At 40.5% G+C, this 25,387-nt stretch overlaps 1 protein-coding gene and 1 non-coding gene across 2 annotated transcripts in view; one reads left to right on the forward strand and one right to left on the reverse strand.

Moving 5' to 3' along the window:
* Window positions 1-25,076, reverse strand: part of FAM117B (family with sequence similarity 117 member B) — a 70,698-nt gene extending 45,622 nt beyond the window's left edge. Inside the window, exon 1 of the mRNA XM_055397764.2 lies at window positions 24,347-25,076. Within this exon, the coding sequence (XP_055253739.1) occupies window positions 24,347-24,941 (595 nt within the window). The 5' untranslated portion in view covers window positions 24,942-25,076. The remainder of the gene's footprint in view (window positions 1-24,346) is intronic.
* TRNAS-GGA (transfer RNA serine (anticodon GGA)) lies at window positions 21,006-21,077 on the forward strand. Its single transcript has one exon. It is a non-coding gene; the product is annotated as a tRNA-Ser (tRNA).
* Window positions 25,077-25,387: the final 311 nt, after the last annotated feature.

Below are 25,387 nucleotides of genomic sequence, written 5' to 3' on the forward strand. Positions count from 1 at the left end.
CTATGTTTGCCTGTCTAGTATCTTTGCCTTTCCTCCTTTTGGTAACAGACTCTGATCCCTGAATATTGAGTTTAAATGACCCAGGCTTAGTTAGTAACAGTATCTTACCCTTCTGGGTGCAGTTACTGACTGCAGAATGGGATCACAACCTAACACACAGTCCTTCCCCGGAATTTTTCTAGGAGAGTAAGTGGGGAAGACGCCCTCTTGCCTCATGGGTCTTACAGATGAAAATCAAGTCCATAACGGTCTCTGGCCTTGTCCCCTGCTATGTAGAACAAGTCCCTGCACCAGAAAGAGTGCTTCTTGAGGACACAGACTTAGTTTGTCTTATGCTATCACTTGCTTCTCCACCAACTGAAATCGTGTCTAGCACATAATAATTCAGTGAAGGACTACTGATTTGAGTCAACAGGACAGAATGAAGCTAAGAGACAGACAAAGATGAAAAATTAAAGGAGTATCAGAAAGTATCCTGAAAGCATTTCATCCTTGTGGACAGATCTGTCCAAGCTCTTGGTTGTTCATAATTTCACCAAATCTACTGTCATTCTACTTAAGTTGGTTTGTCATTTACAGCCAAGAGGATAGAAAAAACTACCTCAAGCAAACAAAGAGAAAACTGCATCAAATTGGTGCTTTAATATTCCTTCATTTTTGACCCAATAAAACACTCAAAAATAAGGATTTCAAAGGAAAAAAAAAAAAAAGCAAAACTCCTCTAAAGGATGATCTAAGGAAATACTTTCACAATGACATGTCTGAAAATTCCACTTGAAACAATGTGAGGAACATTTCCCTTAGTTATGTTCCTGCTTGGCCAAACTATCTCTAAGGATAGGTTTTATAATTTAAGCTTGTCTCAGTTAACAAAGTAATTTTCAAAAAATAGTCTGGAGAATTTCAGGGGAAAATGTCTTCTAGTTTGCTGCCCCTCAAAAATAAGCAAACTTTATCCTCCCTATATAATTTATTTTGCAAAGCTGATATTTCCTGCTGTATTTCTGGCAATAAAATCAGGTTTCCATAAATTAAAAAACTCAGATTCCACACTATGTGTGATTGACAAGCCTGATGGCAAGTAAGCAGACCCATCTATATTGATATTACATGACTGATACAGAAGAGTATGTGTTTTTTAGAAACTAAAATTTTTTTCTCCTATAATCACTTTATTTTTTAAACTATACTTGTTTTGAAAATTTCTAACATCATAGCATAATATTTGTATTTACGAAATCAAGAGCTGAGATTAATATTTCTACTTAAAATGCCCTGTTTTCTAACCTCTTCTACCAATTTTCCTGGACCCCTCATCCACCGATTTATCAGTCTATTTATTCGATATCCTTCTCTTAAGACTAAAGGCAATCCTGTTCTAGGCAGTCTTAGAGGCTCTATATACGCCCCCAAAAAGAAGCAAGAAGGAAGGAACCTCTAGTACACACTGTGCTTTACTTTGGGTTCTTTCAAATCATCCAGCTTTATATGATACCTATTCATAACAGGTACTCAATGTCACTCAAATATGTAAGTACTATTACATATTATTGTGACAAGATTTTAAAAACAGAGGCCTCAAAACTAAATAGCCATTAGTAGAAATCCCACACTTAGTAACTCTCTAAAACACTAAAATACTTACCTTTCTGGACCTGAGTATTCTTATAAAATGGGAACAAATAAGCCTAATTTTGAGGCAGGCATCCAATGCATAATGCATATTATTACTTCCTTTGCCTTTTTCTTTGCAGATACAGAAAAATAATGAAAATTAGCTCCAAAATTCACAGCTCCATACTACACATTTTAGTATTCTTTTATTAATATACAAATCCTTAAGTCAGAAGAGAATTACTATTACTAATCTCTCCTTAGAAAGAGAAAACAGACTTTTAAAAAAACTGTACTCCGTATATGTTTAGACTCTAGATAAACCAACGTTGGTGTGTGTAGGGCAGTTCTGCCCACTGATGTTTAGGACCTAGTTGTTTTGACCAGGCATATGTATGTTGCTACGACAGTAATTTTACTTCTATTATTCTATAGCCTTATCCACTGTTCTGTGGTTGAGCCATGCCAGATGTTTCAGTTCAGTTCAGCTGCTCAGTCATGTCCGACTCTCTGCGACCCCATGAACCGCAGCACGCCAGGCCTCCCTGTCCACCACCAATTCCCGGAGTCCACTCAAACCCATGTCCACAGAGTCGATGATGCCATCCAACCATCTCATCCTCTGTCGTCCCCTTCTCCTCCCGCCCTCAACCTTTCCCAGCATCAGAGTCTTTTCAAATGAGTCAGCTCTTCGCATCAGGTGGCCAAAGTACTGGAGTTTCTGCTTCAACATCAGTCCTTCCAATAAACACCCAGGACTGATCTCCTTTAGGATGGACTGACTGGATCTCCTTGCAGTCCAAGGGACTCTCAAGAGTCTTCTCCATCACCACAGTTCAAAAGCATCAATTCTTTGGCACTCAGCTTTCTTTATAGTCCAACTCTCACATCCATACTGGAAAAACCATAGCCTTGACTAGATGAACCTTTGTTGGCAAAGTAATGTCTCTGCTTTTTAATATGCTGTCTAGGTTGGTCATAACTTTCCTTCCAAGAAGTAAGCATCTTTTAATTTACTTCACTACATACATGATTATCTCCTCACCAGCCACTATTCTAAAGGCCTCAAAAAGAATGAAACCTAGCAGAAATCAACACACCCAGAACACTACTTTAACTGTGTAACCCAACTTACTTAGTTTAGCTTACATCCTGAAATAATCCAGTGGGGCCCAACGGCTAAGGTTCACTTTGAGATTAGTCTAAAACATAACACAGGAACACCGTCCAAGGGCATTCCTCTAGATGCAATTATTTTCATCCAATAACTGGATCCAATACAGAATATCACTTCTCTTATGAAAACAGAGGACACACACAGAAGAAGCTTGTTTCAGTTCAGTTCAGTTCAGTCGCTCAGTCGTGTCTGACTCTCCGCGACCCCATGAATCGCAGCATGCCAGGCCTCCCTGTCCATCACCAACTCCCGGAGTACACTCAAACTCATGTCCACAGAGTCGGTGATGCCATCCAGCCATCTCATTCTCTGTCGTCCCCTTCTCCTCCCGCCCCCAACCTTTCCCAGCATCAGACTCTTTTCCAGTGAGTCAACTCATCACATGAGGTGGCCAAAGTATTGCAGTTTCAGCTTTAGCATCAGTCCTTCCAATGAACACCCAGGATTGATCTCCTTTAGGATGGACTGGTTGGATCTCCTTGCAGTCCAAGGGACTCTCAAGAGTCTTCTCCAACACCACAGTTCAAAAGCATCAATTCTTCGGCGATCAGCTTTCTTCACAGTCCAACTCTCACATCCATACGAAGCTTGTTTAGAACCATGTTAAAAAGAAAACTCTACCAAAACAGCCCAAATAGAACCTTAGAGCAAACCCCAGAGGTAACACTTTTACTGTTTTTTATCCTTTCTTTTTTCAATACTTAATTCCATTGTAAGTCACTGCTATTAATACAGAATTTTGATTAGCTTTTTATTATAGAAATGAAACATGCTATATCAAAATATTAAAAGAAACGGAACTGGATAAAGTAGAAAGTGAAAAGTTATTTGTAATGCATTCCCCCATGCCATCAGTGGAAACCCAGTTAGCAGGCAGTAGAGTCTGAGATTTTTCAGAATACAAATGTTCATATGCACACATTCAGATACAATTTTTTTAAAAAAACAGATGTGGCAGTGTAAGCTTCTCTGACTCTTCAAGCCTTCATCCCTTCCATCCTGACCAAAGCTGTGTGTGTATAGTATGTTGTGTATGTGTTTTTGAATGTGGAACACTAATCTTTTATCAACAAAGTATTCTTTCAGTGCAAATTCTAATGGGTCCATTAATTTTTTATTACTTTACTAAAGATAGACTATTTCTATTTTTTTTCAATTTTCGTGTTTATTTTGCTAAAATAATTTTTTATTTCAATTGCCTTTAATGTAAAGCTTACAGCAAAGATGCAATCTGCTTTTGACTCACCAAATTTTATCAATTAAGGCCTTTATCACCAAGAATTTTCCTTTGTAAAATTATTACTGTCATGCCCAATTTCTTAATGGAAAATCGTAAAGGCATATACATATGGTCATACGTATGATCTGTCATACATATGATATGTACAGAATTTTCAATGTCTAAAGTTATAATACACATGAACACTCTAATATAAAGGGAAGAGGCCAGAAAGACATAATTTATTATATAATTTCTACATTTTATCTGATTACATGAAAAGTTAGGTATGTATACTATAATTCCCATAGCAACCAACAATGACAACAAAAATGTATACAAACAACATAAATTAAACAGAAAAAAAAAATTAAACAGAACATTGTAAATCAACTATACTTCAATTTTTTTTTTAGGGCTTCCCTGGTGACTCAGTGGTAAAGAATCTGCCTGCCATTGCAGGAGACATGGGCTCGATCCCTGATCCACGAAGATCCCACATGCTATAAAGCGACTAAGCCAGTGCACCATAACTACGGAGCCTGTGCTCTAGAGCCTGGGAAATGCAACTACTGAGCTGCCACCACAACTGCTGACGCCCTCGCACCCTAGAGCCTGTGCTTCCCAACAAGAAAAACCACCACTATGAGAAGCCCAAGCACAGCAAGGGAGACCTAGCACAGCCAAAACTAATAAATACAAATATTAAAAAAAAATTTTTTAAATCTATATAGAGTCAAAAGCCAATATATAAAATAAAATATATTACTAAAAAGTACTCAAGTAATCCAAAAGATGGTATATGGTGTCTGTAAGAAATGCCCTTCAAATACAATACACATAGGATAGAAATATAAAATAATACAGAAAAGATAGAAAAAAAATAGATGATGCCAACACTAATCAAAGCACACTTCAGAACAAAGAAAATTACCAGAGCCCCAAAAATATGCATAATGATAAAAAGCTCAATTCCAAAAAGACGTAACAACTCTTAAATAGTTCTGCACATTAAAAATAAATAAACAAAAAAACCCTTCAAAATATACAAAGCAAAAGCTAACTGGAATGAAAGAAAAACCCACTAATATATCTGGAGAATTCAACACTCCTCTCTCAATAATTGATAAAGCAAACAATCAGAAAGAACAGAGAAGACCTAAACACCATTATTAATCAATTTTATCTAACTGACATTTACTTAACACTCCATCCAACAACAGCAGAATACACAAGGGCACATGAAAGATTTGTCAAGGTAGATCACGTTCAGGGACATGAAACAATTCTTAAGAAATTTAAAAGAAATGAACTCATAGAAAGTATGTTTTCTGGCATGGAATCAAACTAAAAATCAATCAAAGAAAGCTACATGGAAAACTTTCAAATACTTATAAATTGAACAAAACCCTTCTAAATAATCTATAAATCAATGAAGAAGCCTCAGAGAAACTAGAAAATATTTTGAATGAATTAAAATGAAAATAAAATACAATAAATTTTGTGGGATGCAGCTAAAAAACTGCTTAAAGAAGAATATTCAACATTAAATTCTTCTATTAGAAAAGAAGGTCTCAAATCAATAATTTAAGTTTCCATCTGAGAAAAACTAGAAAAAGAATAAACTAAACCCAAAGCAAGTGGAACAAAGAAAATAATAAATACAGGAGTGGCAGTGAAACAAAAAACAATGTAAATTAAAAGCTGATTCTATGACAAGGTATATAAAAATCATAAACTTCTAGTTAAAATGTCTGAGGAAAAAAGAAAAGACACAAATTTCCAATATTAGGAATGAAAATTCTCAAATATCTTTCAACTAGGAAACGAATCAACAAACTGGGATACAGCTATATTATGGAATACTACTCAGAAATAAAAAGCAGTGAACTCCCGATATATGCACGAACATGAATGAATCTCAAACGTATTATGGTAAGCAAATGAAGACAGAATAAAAGAGGCTAAGTACTGTACAAATCATTTAAATAATATTCTGAAAAAAGTAAAAGTTACAAGAATCAAAAACAAATCAGTAGTTGCTATGGCCTAGCAACCACTGAGGGGAATGACTTTAAAAAGCATGAGGAAACTTTATGGGTGATAGAAATGTTCTATATCTTGATTGTGGTTGAGATTATACAACTGTGTTCTTTGTCAAAGTTCATACGCCAGTATATATTAAAAAGGATGAATTTTAGTGTATGTAAATTATACCTCAATAAACCTAACACTCCACACAACTACCAAATGGAGAAAATCTTTTAAAAACAGTAAGGGCTAAAAAAGTTAAACATTTAATGAGTAAAATGATCAGTCAACAGATACAAACAGAATTATCTATTTCACATAAAGAGTGAACAAGCACTTAAAAAGAATACAGTTAAGTCCCCTATGAACCTCCAAGTTGCAAACTTTCAAAGATGTGAATGTGCATTTGCATGTCCAATCATGTAGTTCACATGTGGACACTGTCATATGTATGCATCCTCCACAACTGGTTGTGCTTTTGTGTACTTTACTGTACAGTACTGTGTAGAGTACAATAGTACAGTATCTTTATTTCAAGACCAGGATGTCTGGAAGCAAGGGTAAAAGCATGGTGATGCAGCTTCTCTACCTCCGCTCCCTCCTCTAGTCAGTAACTTTTCTTGCCTATTTACTCGATGCCAGCCGCTGTAAGCCAGCATTTGTACCGAACTACTATATTATTCAAGATAGTGTACTGTAAGATTAAAAATGTCTTCTTTAATTTTGTGTTTGTTTTTTATGTATTATTTGTGTGAAAAATACTACAAACCTATTACAGTACAGTATTATATACCTATAGTACTATATACCATATACGGGAACTTTCTGGCAGTCCAATAGTTAAAAGACTCAAGCGCTTTCACTGCCATAACCCAGATTCAATCCCAGTAAGGGAACTAAGATCCTGCAAGCTTTGTGGCATGGACAAAAAAAATAGAATAAAAAAAAGAATATTTAGTTTAGTTCAGTTCAGTCGCTCAGTTGTATCCGACTCTTTGCGACCCCATTGACTGCAACACACCAGGCCTCCCTGTCCATCAGCAATTCCCGGAGTTCACCCAAACTCATGGCCATGAGTCGATGATGCCATCCAACCATCTCATGCTCTGTTGTCCCTTTCTCCTCCTGCCCTCAATCTTTCCCAGCATCAGGGTCTTTTCAAATGAGTCAGCTCTTCACATCAGGTGGCCAAAGTATTGGAGTTTCAGCTTCAACATCAGTCCTTCCAATGAACACCCAGGATTGATCTCCTTTAGAATGGACTGGTTGGACCTCCTGGCAGTCCAAGGGACTCTCAAGAGTCTTCTCCAATACCACAGTTCAAAAGCATCAATTCTTTGGCACTCAGCATTTTTTATAGTCCAACTCTCACATCCATACATGACCACGGGAAAAACCATAGCCTCGACTAGACGGACCTTTGTTGGCAAAGTAATGTCTCTGCTTTTTAATATGCTATCTAGGTTGGTCATAACTTTCCTTCCAAGGAGTAAGCGTCTTTTAATTTCATGGCTGCAATCACCATCTGCAGTGATTTTGCAGCCCCCAAAAATAAAGTCTCTCACTGTTTCCCCATCTATTTCCCATGAGGTGATGGGGCCAGATGCCTTGATCTTAGTTTTCTGAATGTTGAGCTTTTAAGTCAACTTTTTCACTCTCCTCTTTCACTTTCATCAAGAGGCTCTTTAGTGCCTCTTCACTTTCTGCCATAAGAGTGGTGTCATCTGCATATCTGAGGATATTGATATTTCTCCCAGCAATCTTTATTCTAGCTTGTGCTTCATCCAGCCCAGTGTTTCTCTTGATGTACTCTGTATATAAGTTAAATAAGCAGAGTGACAATATACAGTATTGACATACTCCTTTTCCTATTTGAAACCAGTCTGTTGTTCCATGTCCAATTAATAACAACTATTATTTCTTATTAAATGGTATTACACGGCTACTATATGAAGTTATTAAATATATTATCTCAAATATTTTCTATGACTCCAAGAAATAGATATGTAAGGAAATATCAATGGAAGCAATGAGGTACTCTATTACACGCACTGAATTGATAAAACTAAAGAAAAAATATGAAGTCTAATTCTGACAAGTCTTCACAGCAACAGGTAGACACATTTCTTTCTGTTCACAGGGTAAACTGACTCAATTAGTTTTTGGTAAGCAGTGCTACAAAGCAGCAAATTATTTAAAACAACTAAATAATCTCAATCTTGGGAATAGTTTTTCCTAAAGAGGATACATATCAATGTATACTTTTATACCAGTCTCCAAACACATATATTTTAAAATATATTTTTACTACGGTAATTTATAGGAAAGAAAACAGAAATCCACTGAAAAGGAGAGTGACTAAGCCAAAGTTTATAAAGTTTTACAAAGGGGAAGCTGTTCTATAACCTCTCACTATACTTAGCATTAAACCCAGTTACCAGTCAAAAGTATACTATTAATAAAAAAAATATATCAGGATTCTGTTCGGCGGTTAAGAATCTGCCTTGCAATGCAGAGAACACCAGGTCCAGGAAGATCCCACATGCCTTGGAGCAACTAATCCCTACAGATGTGCTGCACAATAGGAGAAGCAATCAGAAGCCTGCACACAACTACAGAGTGGTCCCCACTCTCCACAACTAGAGAAAAGCCCACACAGTAACGAAGACCCAGGAGAAACCCACCCCCAAAAAATATATGTATCAGACAAGAGTACGTATTAATAGGTGGGTCAGTATAATCTCATCAACCATTACTAGAAATATGCAACTTCTCTATCCAACAGGATGTCCAACAGGCCTTCCAAGGATTATTGAAGATATTCTACTCAATATAGAGCTAGCAGTATAATCTACATAAGCACAGCTCAATTACAAGAAAACAGTAGTACTTAAAACCTAGGGCTATGCAAGGACTTCAAACCAAGGGAACAGACAAAAGACACACAGAAGACAGGTGTGGGTCTTCAGGCTAACACTGCTTTAAAATAGGAAGCCATCGTTCATTCAAAGTTTTTACTGGGTCTCATTTAAATCTTGCATTTTATTAATACCCCAACTGAGGGGAAAGAGTAACAGATTTAATTACAAAGGAGGTTTTGGATGGGCATCTGGGAGAATGTAGGTTTAACTTGTGGATCCTAATTCTTCCTAATACAATAGAGACATCTCTGAAGTAGGGCAACAGCATTCCTGTGACACTAAATCAATTTCCAGGAGCAGACTTTCCAAGAATTCCAGGGACAGTATTAATGGTAACTGCTTTCTAGAGAAGAGATGAATGTCTATCCTACAAGTCACCTAGCAATTCCTGACTGCACACAAAGCACTCAGAATCAAGATAGAGTCCCACAGGGCCAGAGCAGGCTTTTGCAATTAAGTAACTGGAAAAGACTCTGATGCTGGGAAAGGTTGGGGGTGGGAGGAGACAGGGACGACAGAGAATGAGATGGCTGGATGGCATCACCAACTCGATGGACATGAGTCTGAGTGAACTCCGGGAGTTGGAGATGGACAGGGAGGCCTGGCGTGCTGTGATTCATGGGGTTGCAAAGAGTCGGACACGACTGAGCGACTGAACTGAACTGATCTGAATACTCTTCTTAGAAATACTATATATTTTCTTACTTTTATTGTTAATCCTTGAATAGTACGAAAATCCACACTGTCTCTCTCTTTACTTCTAAAGCCCATAAGGTCAGGGATGCCGTCTCAATGACTTACATGTTGTTCTGCACAGAGTGAACATGGATTCTAAAAGAATACAAAGACATCACTTGGACTTCCCTGGTGGTACACTGGATAAGAATGCACCTGCCAATGCAGGGAACACAGGTTTGATTCCTGGTCAGGGAAGATTCCACATGCCAGGGAACTTAGCTTAGGCGCCACAACTACTGAGCCTGTGCTCTAGAGCCTGCAAGCCACAACAACTGAGCCCGCAACTACTGAAGCCAAGGCGCTTAGAGCCTGTGCTCCATAAAAGAAGCCACCACAAGAAGCCTGTGCACTGCAACAAAGAGTAACCCCATTCACTGCAGCTAGAGAAAAGGAACAAAGATCAGCATACGTTTTAAAAAATTTTTTAAAAAAAGATACCTTTTGTCCTTATCTTTAAAAATATCAGCATACATGCACAATGGGAAAACATAATTAATGCAAAATAGTTTTTCAGAAAATACTAGATCACAGTATGACAGTAAGTAAATCACAGTAGGACAGTAAGTAAATCACAGTAGGACAGTAAGTAAAATAACTTACAAATTTTTAAGAATAATAAATTGGAAAGGGTATATGCAGAAAAAAAAATTAGGCTTTTTCTTCCAAATTTTCCATATTATTTCTTTTGAAATGTTAAAAAATTTTAGTGCATTATGCCTCAAAAGTTTATGGCCTACTCTGTATGCATACTGAATATAATATCATTTACAAATGATACGACAACATTATTAACTCAACCACTCAGGTAGGTTGGAAATCTCAGTCAAAATGATGACCCCTCATCGTCTCACCCCGCAAATCTAATCAGGTAACAAGTCCTATTACTTCTTTGCTTCTCAAATAATCCTTTTTTCACTCACACTACAACCACCCTATTTCACACAAAGAAATGAAGAAAGATGAAAATGAGAATAAAGATAAAAAATAACCATCTAAAGTAAAAAGAGTAACAATGTACTGTTACTGTGGAATTTACTGTTACTGTGGAATTTACAACAGAAAAACAAAATGCTGGACAACAGCACCAAAGATGTGAGGCAAGAAACGGAAGTATATTACTATAAGATTCTAATGTGAAATATTAGGTAACAGATACAGAACATTCCATCACTGCACCAAGTTCTCTTGAACAGCACTGCTGTAGCACAACCATTAACCAGAGTGTAATGGCAAGAGGTGTAACTGATAACTAATAGTAGAGATAAAATGAATATAAAAATAATCCAAACAAAGATAGGAAAACAGAAGCAGGGTCTTAGAATTCAAGTCTGAACTGATACTGACTCCTGAAATATATTTTACAATAGAAAAAATGTACATCTTTGATAAGAAATTTCATTTCTAAAAATTGTCTACAGATAAGCTCATTTATATATATATGTGCACAAAGAAGTATAAATAAGAACGTTCAACATAGGACCATTTAACAACAGAAGACTGGAAAATGATCTAAACGTTCAAAACAGAAGTCTGGGGAAATAACATATGGTCTATAGACCGAAGCGACTCAGCAGCAGCAGCAGCAGACCTAAACAGTCACACACCCATATATGTATATGTGCATTGAATAACTGTAGAATAATACAAAAGCAGCAACTATTTCTCTGAGAAGAGTGAACTTAAAGACAAGTAAGGGAAGACTGCTGCTGCTGCTAAGTCACTTCAGTCATGTCTGACTCTGTGTGACCCCATAGATGGCAGCCCACCAGGCTACCCCATCCCTGGGATTCTCCTTACTATATTTTGTTTATTATCTATAATTTTTATCATGTATATATATTAACTGCACAGAAAGAAAGAAAAGAGAGAGAGGGAGGGAAGGAGGGAAGGCAGGAAGAAAGGGAGGAAAAGAGGGAAGGAGGGAAAGAGGAATACAGGCCGGGAGGTAAACTTGTAAAATACACAATTCCAAAATTAGCTCCTTGGAGGCAAGAAATCCCACCAAATTTAAATTTACTTCCAAAAGAAATTTACACTAGTTCATAAAGAAAAGTGGGTCAATTAAAAATGTTATGTGTATTTTCATTTTGGAATAAACTGTAGTTAATTTCACCTTGACTACATGCTAGCCTTTATCAGAAAAAGTAGCAAAGATTTCCAATTAAAATAATACTGAAGAAAAATAATAAGAATAATAGTGAAAAAATAAAAACGTTACTCACAAAGACAACAGACAGGGAAAGGAGGCAAGAGCAGAAAAGAGGTTTCAATGAAGCTTCCAAAGCAGATGTCTAAGTGGTAACTTAGCTGCAGTCTGACTATAAATGCAAATCAAGACTTCCTGATCTGCCCTGATACAAGTTCTAGATTTCTGTGGCAAGAAAAGTATCTTGTCATTCACAGGAAAGCAATGAATAATTTGTTGCATTTTCAACTTCTTACATGAATCAGTTCAGTTCAGTTCAGTCGCTCAGTCGTGTCCGACTCTCCGCGACCCCATGAATCACAGCACACCAGGCCTCCCTGTCCATCACCAACTCCCGGAGTACATTCAAACTCATGTCCACAGAGTCGGTGATGCCATCCAGCCATCTCATTCTCCGTCGTCCCCTTCTCCTCCCGCCCCCAACCTTTCCCAGCATCAGAGTCTTTTCCAGTGAGTCAAACAAACTTAATTGTTTAACAAGTATCAAGGGCTAGGAAATAAATGTTTCATTTCATTTGAAAATGAAATGTGGGTGCTGTTCATTTCTAATTCAACTCGGAATTGACTATTTGTACAGAAAACACACATATACAAAAACCTCAAGAACACATTTCACCTTAAAAAGATAAATTTTTAAATATCATTTTTTATGTATAGATCTATAAATGAGGTCACAAAGTCAATATGTGCCAGTAATTCTGCTAAACCTATATTTGAGACAGGGGATGTTACTTGAAGGGGCTTCCCAGGTAGCTCAGTGGTAAAGAACCTGCCTGCCAATGATGGAGACACAGGTTCAATATCTGGTTGGGAAGATCCCCTGGAGGAGGAAATGGCAACCCACTCTAGTATCCTTGCCTGAGAAATCTTATAGACAGAAGGGCCTGGCGGGCTACAGTTCATGGGGCTGTAGTCAGACACAAATGAGCGATTGAGCAGGCACATGTTACTGGAAGTTTTCAAATTCAAACAAAATTGTATTTCAGGCTAAATTTTTATCATATTATCTTGGCTTATAGTTTTAGTAGTTTTACTGTACAATCTTCTCAATAAATTTTCACATTATAAAAGGATAAATTTATTAATTTTATTTAAATTAAATCTACTGAGCCAACCTTTGCTGTGCTGTACTTAGTCACTCAGTTGTGTCTGATTCTTTGCAACCCCATGAATGTAGCCCGCCAGACTCCTGTGTCTATGGGGATCCTCCAGGCAAGAATACTGGAGTGGGTTGCCATGCCCTTCTCCAGGGGAACTTTCCAACCCAGGGATCGAACCCATGTCTCCCACACAGCAGGCAGATTCTTTCCTGTCTGAGCCACCAGGGAAGCCCCATTAAAACTACTGAGTCTACCTTTAGAAAAATTAAACTTCATTTGGCTTAAGCCAATTATTATTAAATAATGTACTTTTTATTAAATAATGTACTTTTGTTGCCTTTGAGCTTTAAAAAAAAATCTATGAAAAGGGATTAATACCAAGAAAGGTAAGCTAAGCTTAACTATGTTTGTGTCCAAGAAGGGTAGAGGTGAAATCTATACACCTACCTGTTTACACCTATACACCTATAAAATGAATAGGCTTATAAACTGGCCAAATAAAAAGGTCCACAGAGAAACCAGTCTGTACTCAGAACACTGTTATTATATCGTACCTGAACTTACTGGTCACTAATGCAGGGGTTCCCTGAGAAATGGAAATTATTCCAAGGGTGTCTCCAGAGCAAAAAGACTGGGAGAAACTGCTTGAGAGAGATTAACTAGACAGGCTCTGTATTTAAGGACACAAGACAGATCCTCAGGCATGATATTGTAGGACTCTTCCCAGGAGAAACTGGCCTAAGAGAAGGGAAAAAAAAAAAAAAAACCTACTTTTGAGAGACCCTGCATCATCATTCAACTTTGAGATCCTCCAGTCTACCAGACTGACCTGCACTCAGATGGAAAACCTAATCAGCAATTTTGTATCTTATTTAAATATTAATAGAAAACTAAGGAAAGTTTCCAACAAGAAAGACACAGCTGAGGACAAAAAGGGCTCTCAGGACAATGAAGAAAGCAAAGAAAACTTGGAGGGTATTTATACCTTTTATAAATGTTTTCACAAGACACTGACAAGACTAGGAATAACTTAAAGATACTGACACAAAGAGTAAAGTTAAATCCTTCCCAAAAATATTATGTCCAAAAAATTTAAACTCAGCTGCAGTGATAGAAAATGTATCTGCTAGAAGAACAACAACAACAAAGATATGGAAACTAGGACAGAAATAAGGAAATTATAGATTGAATCCAAGAGGTTCTACATAGTGATGGTTCCAAAAAGACAAAAAGATAAAAAAGATAACAGAAAGAACAAATGAGAGAAGGAAAGGTCCCAAACAAAGAGTCCTGAGACTGTAAAATTCAGAGTAATCAGCACAGGGAATGGGGGCAAACAAATCCTACACCAAGGAGATCACTTCAGAAGAGTGGCAGCACTGTCACAAAGAAATACACACACACTCCACACACACACACACTCCACACACACACACTCCACACACACTCCACACAAAGGACCACACACACACACTCCACACACTCCACACAAAGGACCACACACACACACTCCACACAAAGGACCACACACACACACTCCACACAAAGGACCACACACACAAACACACACACACTCCACACACACACACACTCTACACACTCCACACAAAGGACCACACACACAAACACACACACACACACTCCACACACACACTCCACACACACACACACTCCACACACACACACACTCCACACACACACACACACTCCACACAAAGGACCACACACACACACTCCACACAAAGGACCACACACACACACACACAACTAAGACTCAGGATGGCAGTCATACTTCCCAAAGGCTTTTCCAGACACACACACACACATACCACACACACACCACACACCACACACACACACCACACACACACCACACACACACACACACACCACACACACACGACTAAGACTCAGGATGGCAGTCAGACTTCCCAAAGGCTTTTCCAGAGCTGAAAAAATAAAGTCCTTTATCAGTAGAAACATTATTTCCAACCTAGAATTCGATACTGAGTTAAACCATTAAGTGCAAAGACAGGTAAGTGCAGACATTCAAGGTCTTAACAAAACTTTGGAGGTTATGCTCTAGTAAAAGAAGTTCCAGAGATCAGGGTGTCCAAAACCAGAGGCAGGTGAAGGAGTTTCCAGAGAAGTTCCAAGGCAAAAGCCATGCCACCAATCTGGAAATCAATGTGACAGTTGGGAATAGGAGGATAGGAGATTCCAGAAAGGCTATCTTCAAGAAAAAAATAAAACTGACAAAGTACTGGATGCGTTTTAAAATACTTAAGAGAAAGTTTGTTATGAAAAGTTTGGGGATGACTTAGTCAGAGGTACACAGAAAATAAAGCAAACCAAAAGCCTTTTCAATCTCAAGGAGCCTAAAAAGTTATAAAAGAAAGGAAATATAATTATAGCATACCACAAGGTTCTTCTGTAAACAGTATTTACACAGTCATAATAATATAAACAATAATAATTTAACCAAAAGAGTGCTGTAACTACAATGGGAGGACTGGGAAGGACAATAAAGGACCAAGTCTCCATCTCTCAAAGTAGGAAGTCACTGTATAATGCATAAAGATGAACAAAGAAATCCTGAAGAAGTTATCAGTTATTTGGAAATATGTAGGTAAACACCTGAAGAAACCACTAAGAGGTGAAGGCAGCTGTCTCAAAGGGGCAAGAAGTGGGAGTGGAAAGAGATGTGGCAGGGAAACCCTTCATTTGATTATAAGTTTTAGTGTTACTTGACATTTTAAATTACATACGTGCACTTTGAGAAAAATAAAATTTAAATTTTAAAATACGGTATCTGACAAACATACTATTTCTTCTTCAAGTAGTTTGGCAATGGAAATAGCTTACTTTATCTACTCCCTTCCTGTCTATTGCTGAGTCATCTATCATCCCAACCCACCCTTACCTCCTCTCCATCCTCAGAGAAAGAAGTGTCCTTAATTGTTTCTGAGATTTCTAGACTACACCCTGTGGTGGATCCTACTGCCTCTCTCATTTTCCATGACCTTGCTCCATCTATTATTTCCTCCTCTTGAACTTGCAGTCTTTCATTTTCCTGTAAATCCTTTCCCCAAACCTATAAAACATGCTGAAGTTTTCCCCATCCTATAAGTAAACAAATGAACTTTAAAAGCTCACCTCTTGGTCCTGTTTTGTCATCTTCCTTACAGTGAGAGAGTAATTAATACTACATAAGAGCAATCTATAATCATTATCTCTACTTCCTCAACCAATACTTTAACCTGATTTGTGTCCCCAACATACTATTCTAACATTAACAACTGGACTGAAATGTCAAATTCAAAAGCCTATTCTCCAGGCTCAGCCTACTTGCTACCATCACAGAATTTTAAAATCTTTACCATCTCCTCCTTGAAATCTCAATCTTTCTCTTGGCTTTCTCAACACTAACTATTCTACCACCACATTCTCAGGCTTCTTCGTTGGCTTTTCTGTCTACCCTTCCCGGGTGGCTCAGCTCGTAAAGAATCCACCTGCAATGCAGGGGACCTGGGTTCGATCCGGACTTGGAAAGATCCCTTGGAGAAGAGAAAGATAACCCACTCCAGTATTCTGGCCTGGAGAATTCCATGGACTGTATATCCATGGGGTCACAAAGAGTCAGACACAACTGAGCAACTTTCACTTAACACATTATTGACCAGAGACATACTACAGCCACAGGCATTAGTTTCTACAAAAATTTCCCCAGTCAATAATGTGCTAAAATGCTTGTATTCTCCCATCGCCATATCCTCAGCATTCTCCTATCATCTTATCCATCCTAGTAACTAGTCATTTCAATTACCATCCTTACGCAAATACTTAGCATGAAGAGTGGGTTAAATGAATGTTTACTGAGCTGAAATAAACAAGTCCCAATTTTCTGCCTCCAGTTCAAACTGTACCTCCAAGCTCTAAAACTGTATTTGCCACAATCTAGAAAATTACCTGAATTTCCTGACAGCACAAACTAAGTATGCCCAAAACTGAACTCATTTTTCTCTTCCCAAACTGGCATGACTCACAGTGTTGTTTATCTCAACTAGTACCACCATCCAATCCTCAACTCCTTTCTCCATCCCTACACCCAACAGGTTACTGAACCCAAGTTTCCTCAATCTCCTTTATCCTTGCCATTCCCACTGCCAAAGCAACTAAATTCACGTTCTTGATGCCTTTGTTAGCACTATCCGACAGTCTCTCCCATCTCACATTTGTAGTCTACTCACCCAAGATATATACCAACTCTATGTATTTGAAGAGTGTAAACACCACTAATGTAATCATTCACTTTTAATGCCTAAACCCCTGGATGATGAGGATGATAAAAATAATGTGAAAATAGCTAATATCAAGAGATTCCTTATTATTCCCACAGAGAAATTACAAACATTTTGTCCTTCTAACAAATGCTGGGCTGGATAAAACTGAAGCTGGAACCGAGATTGCCAGGAGAAAAATCAGTAATGTCAGACATGCAGATGATACACCCAACTGGCAGAAAGTGAAGAAAAACTAAAGAGCCTCTTGATGAAAGTGAAAGAAGACAGTGAAAAGTCAGCTTAAAACTCAACATTCAAAAAACTAAGATCATGGCATCGGTCCCATCACTTCATGGCAAATAGATGAGGAAAAAATGGAAACAGTGACAGACTTTATTTTCTTGGGCTCCAAAATCACTGCAGACAGTGACTGCAGTCATGAAATTAAAAGATGCTTGCTCCTTGGAAGAAAAACTACGACAAACCTAGACACCATATTAAAAAGTAGAGATATCACTTTGCTGACAAAGGGCCATCTAGTCAAAGCTATGGGTTTTTTCCAGTAGTAGTGTATGGATGTGTGAGTTGAACCATAAAGAAGGCTTAACACCAAAGAATTGATGTTTTCGAACTGTGGTTCTGGAGAAGACTCTTGAGGGTCCCTTGGACAGAAGATCAAATCAGTCAATCCTAAAGGAAATCAATCCTGAATATTCACTGGAAGGACTGATGCTAAAGCTGAAGCTCCAATACTTTGGCCACCTGATGCAGAGAATTGACTCACCAGAAAAGACTCTGATGCTGGGAAAGATTGAGGGCAGGAGGAGAAGGGAACAACAGAGGATTAGATAGTTGGATGGCGTCACTGACTCAATAAGCATGAGTCTAAGCAAACTCTGGGAGACAGTGAAGGACAGGGAAGCCTGGAGTGCTGCAGTCCATGGGGCTACAAAGAGGCAAACATGACTGAGCAACTGAACAAAAATGACCGTGAATAACAAGGGGTTATGACCAGACTCTCTGCATAGAAGAAAAGTCCAAACTTTAGAGTCAGCCATCTGGTTCCTCAGTCCCACATGTGCAGATTCAATCAAGCTCGGATCAGGTATGTTGTAGCATGATTTAGACTTCTAAAATTCACGAATAAATGGACCAGGGCAATGCAAACCTGCTTTGTTCAAGGGTCAACTTATTACTAAATATTAGTTAGTATCCCATTTTTACAGGTGAAGTGAATTTGCCCAAAGTTAAACAGCTACTAAGTAAGCAGTAATACCAAGATTTGAACCTGACAGTCTGGCTCCAGTGGTATTATGCATGGGATACATCTGAATTCACACATTTTATTCCAGGCCATTCTGTAAACTTACCTTCCTACTCTCTTTTTCGACTGCTTGCTCTCTTTCCTCCCCAAACATCCTATACTCTACATTTTAAGACATAGGACTGAATATGATATGTATATGTTCATACCTCTATGATCCAACTGTAAAATTCTGGTCCTCTCTTTCCAACTCAAAGCAAAATCCATCTCCTCTGAAGTTCTATACCCACTCCCTACAGAATTACTCACTTCTCTATGAGCCCAAAGCACTCATATTACATACTGAGGAACCTGTCTTACAAGGCTGGTTTGTGTCTTTGGAGTTCTCTTCTACATTCCTGTATTGCACAGTTGAAGAGGGCATGGCAACCCACTCCAGTATTCTTGCCTGGAGAATCCCCATGGACAGAGGAGCCTGGTGGGCTATGGTTCATGGGCTCACAAAGAGTTGCACACAACTGAACAACTAAGTACACTGCACAGTTACTAACGCATAGAGTAGTTCAGAGATTACAGAATTGAACTTAACTCAATATAAATTCTACTAGCCAAGATGCTGAACTAATAATAAGGTTCCAGTTGCCTCATCTTCAATGTTTGTAAATACAGATATTAAAACCAAAAGGATTCCCCTGAATGTGTGAGATTACCTGCGATCCTCCAAATGGTTAGAAACACCTAAGTCTCAAAGCTGTATACTTCACAAAGTACTAGAAAGCAGAAGTCTGAGATGGCGCCAATATGAAGTTCCCTTTCACTACTTCCTTATTATTAGTCCAGAGAAGTCCATCTCTTGTTGCTGCTCTTGCCACACCTCCAGCTCAACTAAAAACCATATTTATACACTACAAAATGCATCCAAAGGAATGGAAAAATAAGCAAAAACACAACTTGCTGTCTACCTATTAGTCAGCCACACTGCAAAAATCACTTTCATACATACTGTACAAATGCCTTTTTCTCTAAAGAGGAGTTTTCAAACTATTTCCCTTTGTTGCTTCTAATAACTGTTTTTCAAACACAGAATTCAGCAAAATCAAAGAGGTGGCAAGGTACTTTCAAGATCTGGAGTAGGTAGGGACTGGGAACTTGCATTTTTAATTTTTAACAAAGACCTTATATGATTCTGATACAAATGAACCACAGATTACACTCCAAACAGTTCTGGATATTCCTGGCAACTTGAAATTTCATACAACCATGAAAACTAAGCCTACAGTGCCAATTCATGCTATATCCACTAAAACTAGAAGCAAAAACTAGTATGACACACAACAGCTAACTTTTATACTGAGGTACTGTGCTGGGTATTTTTCACTTTTCTTACATTTAATCCTTACCACCATATGAAGTAAATATCATCACCGACTATATTTATACAAATGAGAAAGTTAAGGGATAGAAAGTTAATCACTTCACCATATCATATATATGGCTTCTAAGTGGTAGAAGACAGACTGTCTACCCAAAGCCTACGCTCCTGCCCTCTTTGTGCCACCTCTCTGTAATACATCTGTTCAACATTATACAGAGTAAGACAAAGTCAGGTAAAAGGAGGGAAGGAACAAAAACTTCACCTTCTTCACCATTCTATCTACAGTTATCACTGCTGCCTAGTTATCTTCTCTCAGCCTATCTCAGCTTCTAATGACAAACCACTTGGCCCTGGAGATGGCAGGCATTGAAGCTGGGAAGTTGAAGCTGTCAGGGACAGGTGCTTGGAGTACCTTATAGTCCTCAAGAGAAGGAAGTTCTCAATTAGCCAATGATTAACTGTAACCCCGGGGGAATAAAGCAACTGGGGAGGGAGCTGATTGAATAGGGACACCCCTCAAAAGATCCTGAGACCTTCAAACAGGGGACTTTCAGACTGCATTCCTAACAAAGATTAGGGCATCCAACTCACCTACAAGCTGACTGCCTGATCTACATGGACCCTGGAATTTGAGTCACCTGAGGTTTATTTAATAAGGTAGACCCTTGCCTCTACCAATAAGGATGTCTGCATTTCATTGAAACTGAAAACTAGCAGTAATCTCCTTCAATCAAAAAGGGAGTCTCTGATGTGCACCTGAAACTCTGTAAATCAACTATGTTTCAATTAAAAATAATAAAGGACTTCTCTGGTGGCCCAGGGGTAAAGATTTCACACGTCCACTGCAAGGGACATGAGTTGGATCCCTGGTCAGGAGAGATCCCACATGCCATGTAGGGCAGTCAGAGGGGAAAAAAAGGAATAAAAAAAATGTTAAAGGAAGACTCATGATTTATCCCTTTTCTTCCAGATTTTAGAGAAGGGAGAGGAACCAGAGATCAAATTGCCAACATCCGCTGGATCATGGAAAAAGCAAGAGAGTTCCAGAAAAACATATATTTCTGCTTTATTGGGGCTTCCCTGGTGGCTCAGAGGTTAAAGCATCTGCCTGGAATGCAGGAGACCCGGGTTCGATCCCTGGGTTGGGAAGATCCCCTGGAGAAGGAAATGGCAACCCACTCCAGTACTCTTGCTTAGAGAATCCCATGGAGGGGGGAGCCTTGTGGGCTACAGTCCATGGGGTCACAAAGAGTTGGACACGACTGAGCAACTTCACTTTCTTTCTTTCTGCTTTATTGACAATGCCAAAGCCTTTGACTGTGTGTATCACAATAAACTGGAAAATTCTGAAAGAGATGGGAATCCCAGACCACCTGACCTGCCTCTTGAGAAACCTATATGCAGGTCAGGAAACAACAGTGAGAACTGGACATGGAACAACAGACTGGTTCCAAATAGGAAAAGGAGTACGTCAAGGCTGGATATTGTCACCCTGCTTATTAACTTCTATGCAGAGTACATCATGAGGAACGCTGGGCTGGAAGAAACACAAGCTGGAAATCAAGACTGCCAGGAGAAATATCAATAACCTCAGATATGCAGATGACACCACCCTTATGGCAGAAACTGAAGAGGAACTCAAAAGCCTCTTGATGAAAGTGAAAGAGGAGAGTGAAAAAGTTGGCTTGAAGCTCAACATTCAGAAAACTAAGATCATAGCATCTGATCCCATCACTTCATGGGAAATAGATGGGGAAACAGTGTCAGACTTTATTTTCTGGGGCTCCAAAATCATTTCGGATGTTGATTGCAGCCATGAGATTAAAAGATGCTTACTCCTTGGAAGGAAAGTTATGACCAACCTAGATAGCATATTAAAAAGCAGAGACATTGCTTTGCCAACCAAGGTCCGTCTAGTCAAGGCTATGGTTTTTCCAGTGGTCATGTATGGATGTGAGAGTTGGACTGTGAAGAAAGCTGAGCGCCGAAGAATTGATGCTTTTGATCTGTGGTGCTGGAGAAGACTCTTGAGAGTCCCTTGGACTGCAAGGAGATCCAACCAGTCCATTCTAAAGGATACCTACCAGTCCTGGATTTTCATTGGAAGGACTGATGCTAAAGCTGAAACTCCAATACTTTGGCTACCTCATGTGAAGAGTTGATTCACTGGAAAAGACTCTGATGCTGGGAGGGATTGGGGGCGGGAGGAGAAGGGGACGACAGAGAATGAGATGGCTGGATGGCATGACCGACTCGATGGACATGAGTTTGAGTGAACTCCGGGAGTTGGTGATGGACAGGGAGGCCTGGCGTGCTGTGATTCATGGGATCGCAAAGAGTTGGACACGACTGAGCAACTGAACTGAACTGACTCAAAGAGGACAAAATCAGAAAATACCTGTCCCACTCTGCACAGAAGTTCACTAGAGTGAAACAAGAACACATTCCTGGGAAGGAAGCTATCAGATACTCAGATGGTATAATTCAGTAACAAGCAGTATCCCTTTTTCACACCCCAGTGAGAGCGCTCCATTGGAAGAAAAAGGTTTTATTTTTCTAGGGTTTTTTTTTTTGTGGGGGGAGGGGAGGAGAGGGCTAATGAAAAGAGTCAGTTTTACAGCATGAATACTCTATGAAATGACAGATCTGAGAGAAAGAAGCTTTGGGAAACATGAAAAGTGGGCATATGAGGAGTCTGAGATCCTGGAAAATAGAGCCCTTCTAGAGAGATAAGAAAAGAGCACCTTCCTCCACACATTCCCAATACTTAATTTAACCCGGCTCTTGTCAGGTCGCTGTTTTTTAAGGGTCAAATAGTTGAGAGAGTAGTCAGATGTTGTTATCAGACCATCAGATCACCACCTACTTCCTCCATCTTAACTGCCTACGTAAGTAGCTCTCCTTTCTTTCCACTTGCCACATTATTCCAGCTCCAGAAGGGTGAAAGCAAACTGAATTAATTATGTTCACCAGATACCTCTAAGAGTTGCTTGGAAAACTAAGCACATGTCATTTTTGGTGTGCTACATATTTCCCCAGTACTATCTTACACACCATGAAGCTTCTCCTTGATACAATGTAAAAGATATGGTTTTGGAGTACCACCCATCAGAGTTCAAATATCCACTCCACTGCTTACTCTCCAAAATCTCCCCTGAGAGTTAAAGTAAGATCCAGGAGGTAAGTTACTCAGAGTATGTAGGAGCTCAATAAGTAAGAGCTATTATTTGAGGGAGAGGGATTTTTTCTTCAACAAAGTTTTTTAAAAAAGCGTTTTGCATGTTTGAAAGGTTTAAAACAGTACTCTTGCTTTAGTCAGAAAACAGTATCAATAATTTTTCAGGACAATTCTCTCCCCTCAAAGTATCCACCATCTAAAATCTTTGATTAAATAAACGGTAGAAAAGATTCATCCCATTCCCTGCAATTCTGAATGAACCCTTGAAACCACTTCATTATCATTTTTATTTGGTTAGGAAATACTGTACTAAGTTTCCTGAAATAACCAGCCATTCTGCCTAAAAATTCTAACAGAAGTTTCCCAAACAGGGTAAGACAACAGTAGATGCTGGCAGTATTAGAACACAAGCTAGAAACCACACACATTCCTCTTTTCAGGAGATTCTACAAAGATAATCAGATGATAAATATTATCTCTTTGAATTTCTCTTTATGAATGACTCCTGAGGAATTCAACAGCTCCATTCAGGACCTTTCCCAAAAAAGCTCCCAGGTCCAGAGAAAAACAATTTTTAGGTCCCTAAAATAACAACAAGGAGACAAACCTTTAGGTCTTGTTCTTTAAAAAAAAAAAAAGGTTTTATGTCCTAAACACAAAATCAGTATATCAGAAATATACCAGACCCTCAAAGCCCATAAACCTTCCAAAGGAATCTTGCTTAACTTACTTCTCACTTCTTGTTACCTACTTAGTCTTAGGAAATGCTAACACACCCCCAGTCTCACGTCTCTTCAGGGACCCAACCAAACCTGCTATGCTAGTGCACTCAAGTTCCCCAAATCTGACACTGTTTTGTGAAAGAGAAATTCTTAGCAACATGTACTATACTAACATTAACCATGTCATTAAAGTGACAGACTACTCTTAGCCTCACTCCCAAGGGAGGGTAAGCAATAGCCAGCGGGCGGCCAGAACCCCAGGTTTATCATAAACACATCTGGCTAGGCACAAGGTTGGCGGCTGCACCTCCACGGACCCGCACCGAGTCAAGGCGGCCCGAGGGATGAATGAGGCGGCCCGGAGAAGGCGGGGCCACACCGCCCAGGTCCCGCCCCCAGCCCCGCCCACGGCCACCCCGGCACCGCGGTAGCGCCGCAGTCCCCGCGCGGTAGCGGCGCGCGCCCCGGACCCCTTCCCGCCGCCGCCTTTCCCTCTTTGCGCAGCCCCCAGCACGTACCTGCTTTGCAAACCGGGGCGCTCGGGCTCCTCCTCTCCGGGGAGCTTCGGCTGTGCTCCGGGGACCTCCTCCGGTGCCGGACGCGAGCTGGGGGTGGGGCCGCGCTCACCTCTCCAGTCCACAGGTGGGTGGGCGACGAGCAGGGTGACGACACGGTACCCAGGAGCGGCGGCGGCGGCGGCGGCCGTGGGGGGCTTCCACGGGCCCCGGGCGCGGCGGCGCGCGTGGGGCTGGTGCCTCGCGTGGACGTCGCGGACGCGCCCGTCTGCGTGGCCACCGTGGGGCTGGTGCGCGCGGCCGCACTCCCGCCGCCCCGCGTGGGGCTCGTGCTGCGCGAGGCGGTGCGCGGGGCCCCGCCGCCGCCGCCCGAGGGGCCTGAGGCGCCACCACAGCAGCCGCCGTTGTTGTTGCCGCCGCCGCCGCCGCCGTTGCTCCGCGTGGGGCTGCCATGTTGCTGCTGCTGCTTCAGCTGGAACGGAACCGTCGCCCTCATGGGCTGCAGGCGGCTCCCGGATCCCCCGGCCGTGGCGACCGCACTGCCCCCGAGGGAGCCGCCCGGCGTGGGGGACCCATTGCGCCTCACCCGCTGGGACATGGTCCCCCCTCCCCGGTGACTGGGCGAGACGTGGGGTGGTTTTGTTGTTAGAAGACAGCGGGAGGATTCTCGAGGCTGGAGGGAAGGCCTCCGCGACGGGGTGACGAAGCCGGAGTCTGGGGTGCTGGGGGCGCCCGGGCCGCGGCCGGCAGCAACGAGGTGGTGCAGCCGTCGCCGCCGCTGCTCCTCCTCATCAACAATAGTGTCTCCTTCGCTGCCCCCGCCCCCCGCGAGCGCCCATTGGTGCAGCGTCAGCCGCGCTCGAGCCGCTCCACCGCGCCCATTGGCTGCGAGGAGCTCGGGTCCCGGGCCCCCGGGCCTTAGAGAACCTGGGTTTGCGCTGAGACCGTCTGCTCTTTAAAGAGAAAGAGACCCGCCCCCCCGGGGGAAGGGGGAGCGGAGGAAACAGACTGTGTGTATGTGTAGTGTGTGTGCGCGCGCGCGCG

The sequence above is a fragment of the Moschus berezovskii genome, chromosome 2, assembly GCF_049115385.1.
Source record: "Moschus berezovskii isolate FMDL1 chromosome 2, NW_MosBer_1.0, whole genome shotgun sequence".
Classification (NCBI taxonomy): domain Eukaryota; kingdom Metazoa; phylum Chordata; class Mammalia; order Artiodactyla; family Moschidae; genus Moschus; species Moschus berezovskii.